The sequence below is a fragment of the Ictalurus furcatus genome, chromosome 11 (assembly GCF_023375685.1).
Source record: "Ictalurus furcatus strain D&B chromosome 11, Billie_1.0, whole genome shotgun sequence".
NCBI classification, from domain to species: domain Eukaryota; kingdom Metazoa; phylum Chordata; class Actinopteri; order Siluriformes; family Ictaluridae; genus Ictalurus; species Ictalurus furcatus.
In genome coordinates, this window is record NC_071265.1 from 1,285,001 (window position 1) to 1,287,500 (window position 2,500).

Consider the following 2,500-nt stretch of genomic DNA (forward strand, 5'->3'; position numbering starts at 1 on the left):
TTATCAAGTGGAGGTAAAATCACGTATAGCTACAAATACCATCTGATTTTAATCCAAAACCTTCAGGCGTCTGCTAGTGAGCTGAAGATGAAAAGGAGTTTCCCCCTTCCTTGACAATGACCTAAAGCACACACCCAAAGCAACAAAGAACGGCTTCGCCACACGACGATCGACGTTTCTGGAGTCCAGATCTAAATCCAACTATAAATCTGTGGCGTGACCTGAAGCGGGCTGTGCACAGGAGATACGCCAACAATCTGATGGATCTACAACGTTTTTGAGAAAATATCGCTAAGTCAAGATAAGATACGCCACGCCGATGGACCCTTACCCCCAAAATACTGAGTGCTGTAATAACATCAAAAGGTGCTTCAACAAAGTGTTAGTTTAGGGGGGTGAACACTTACGCAACTAGGTTACTGTACCCCCCCCCCGCCCCAATAAAAGCAGTTTGAGTATACTAACAATTTATAATAAATCATTTCACACTGAAGGTGATTGATTGAAGGTGACGGACATGATTGACTGATTTTAGTATCATTCTTTTACAAAAACCTGCCATTTTAACAGGGGTGTGTAGACTTTTATCTACAGTAATTAACGTCACGCTTCGTTAGCTACCACGGTGTACTCTCTGATTATGTCCAGAGCGTGAGAGCACAGGTAAAAGAATAATGATTCTTTCAATCGGGGTGAATGATCCGGACTGGGAGCGTTTGTGTTCTCCGTCTTGTTCAGTGAGAGAGAGAGAGAGAGAGAGAGAGAGAGAGAGAGAGTGAGTGTGTGTGTGTGTGTGTGGGGTGGAGGAGTGCGGCGGACAGCTGGAACTCTCTCATTAGCACCGAGAGACAGATGAGTGCAGAGAACCGGGGGTGAACGGGTTCAGTTGTGTAACGTCTCGGCTCGATTAGATAAAGACAAAAGACAACACACACACACACACACACACACACGTCTGGGTGTACAAGTACAAACACCCAGAGTTGATGTTAGATAACTTTACCCCCTTCCAGAAAACATCTAGATTTTATAAATTAAAAAAAAAAAAAAAAACCACAATCTATGAATATGCAAATAGGAAACGGTCTCGAATCCCTCCTCTCATCACAAAATAATGAACTCTGTTTGTTTGGCTAACTAGCTCACATCACTCGCTGATTTGATTTTGGCCGAGCAATCAGGGATCTATTTTGACGTTACCATGGCAACCGCCATCTACTCACCGCTAACGTTAGCCACGTTAAATAGCTAGCTCGCTCGCTTAGCATGCAGATTCTGCATGTTGAGAACACGATCATTCATTCGCCGTAATTTGCATATCATTTGGATATGACTGGATTAAACAGAATTGTGAGGTCACAAACTGAGGGTATATGTAGCTCCGCCCCCTAACCCGGTTCATACTAAACGTATAGAGGAAGTTTTTAACGTTGTCTGTAAACAAACTGTACCCAAACAAACAAACAAATCAACGAGCATTCAAGAGAAACAAACTTTCAATTCATTTTTAAGACATACCTTTGTGTGTGTGTGTGTGTGTGAGAGAGTGTGTGTGAGAGAGAGAGAGATGTGAGAGATCATCCAGCACAGATGACGCGATTGATCCTGCCGTGGAGCTCCTGAGCATCGGGTCGGTCCTGCGGGTTGACGGCGAGCATGTCCTGCAGGAGTCTGCGGAGGCCGGAGGACATGTGCGAGCGCCGCCGCTGCGGGATGCTCAGAACCATCTTCGGGTTCTCGAGCAGCGCCTCGCCTACAGGTACAATGTCTGTGCCCTGGCGTACATACGTCCCGAGCTGCTCGCGCTTCGACTCGCCGTCGATGAAGGTGATCCGCTCGATCATGGCCCAGATGATGATGCCGAGGGCGAAGATGTCTGCCTTGGCCGTGTAGTGCCCTTCCCACACCTCGGGCGCCATGTAGAAGTCCGACCCGCACGCCGACGACAGCCAGAACTTGTTCACGTTGACTCCGGGTTTGTTTTTGTTCTCGGCGTCGGCGCAGCGTCCGGGTCCGGACGCGAGTCCTGCGCACACTTTACTCAGCCCGAAGTCGGCCACCTTGAGCACCGGCGCTCCGGAACGCTCCGAGATCAGGATGTTGTCTGGCTTCAGGTCTCGGTGCACGATGTTATTCTGGTGCAGGAACGCTACGGCGCTGCTCAGCTGCTGCATGAAGCTGGCGTTGGTGTGCGGGTCGGGCTGCCGGGACAGGACGAAGCGGTTCAGATCGCCTCCTTCGCAGAATTCCATCACGAACCACAGGTAGCACGGCTCCTCCGGACTCGACAGCACACGCTCACCTGCGAACGACCATCACAGCAACGTTAATCAGGAGCGCACGGACATGATGACTAACCCCACCGCATACTGGATGATTAACGTGTCACGAAAGAGCAGAAGGTTTACACGACGTTCGTTTAACATCATTTAACTCAACTTGGCATCGTTTTAATTACTAATACACTTTAAGAATAAGAAAGTTTTAGCATTAGTATTTA

At 48.3% G+C, this 2,500-nt stretch overlaps 1 protein-coding gene across 1 annotated transcript in view; it reads right to left on the reverse strand.

Annotated features, from left to right (window-relative positions):
• The window catches only part of stk35l (serine/threonine kinase 35, like), an 8,052-nt gene that overhangs the window by 3,835 nt on the left and 1,717 nt on the right, over nucleotides 1–2,500 (reverse strand). Inside the window, exon 2 of the mRNA XM_053636694.1 lies at nucleotides 1,519–2,302. Coding sequence (XP_053492669.1) covers nucleotides 1,578–2,302 — 725 coding nt within the window. The 3' untranslated portion in view covers nucleotides 1,519–1,577. The remainder of the gene's footprint in view (nucleotides 1–1,518; nucleotides 2,303–2,500) is intronic.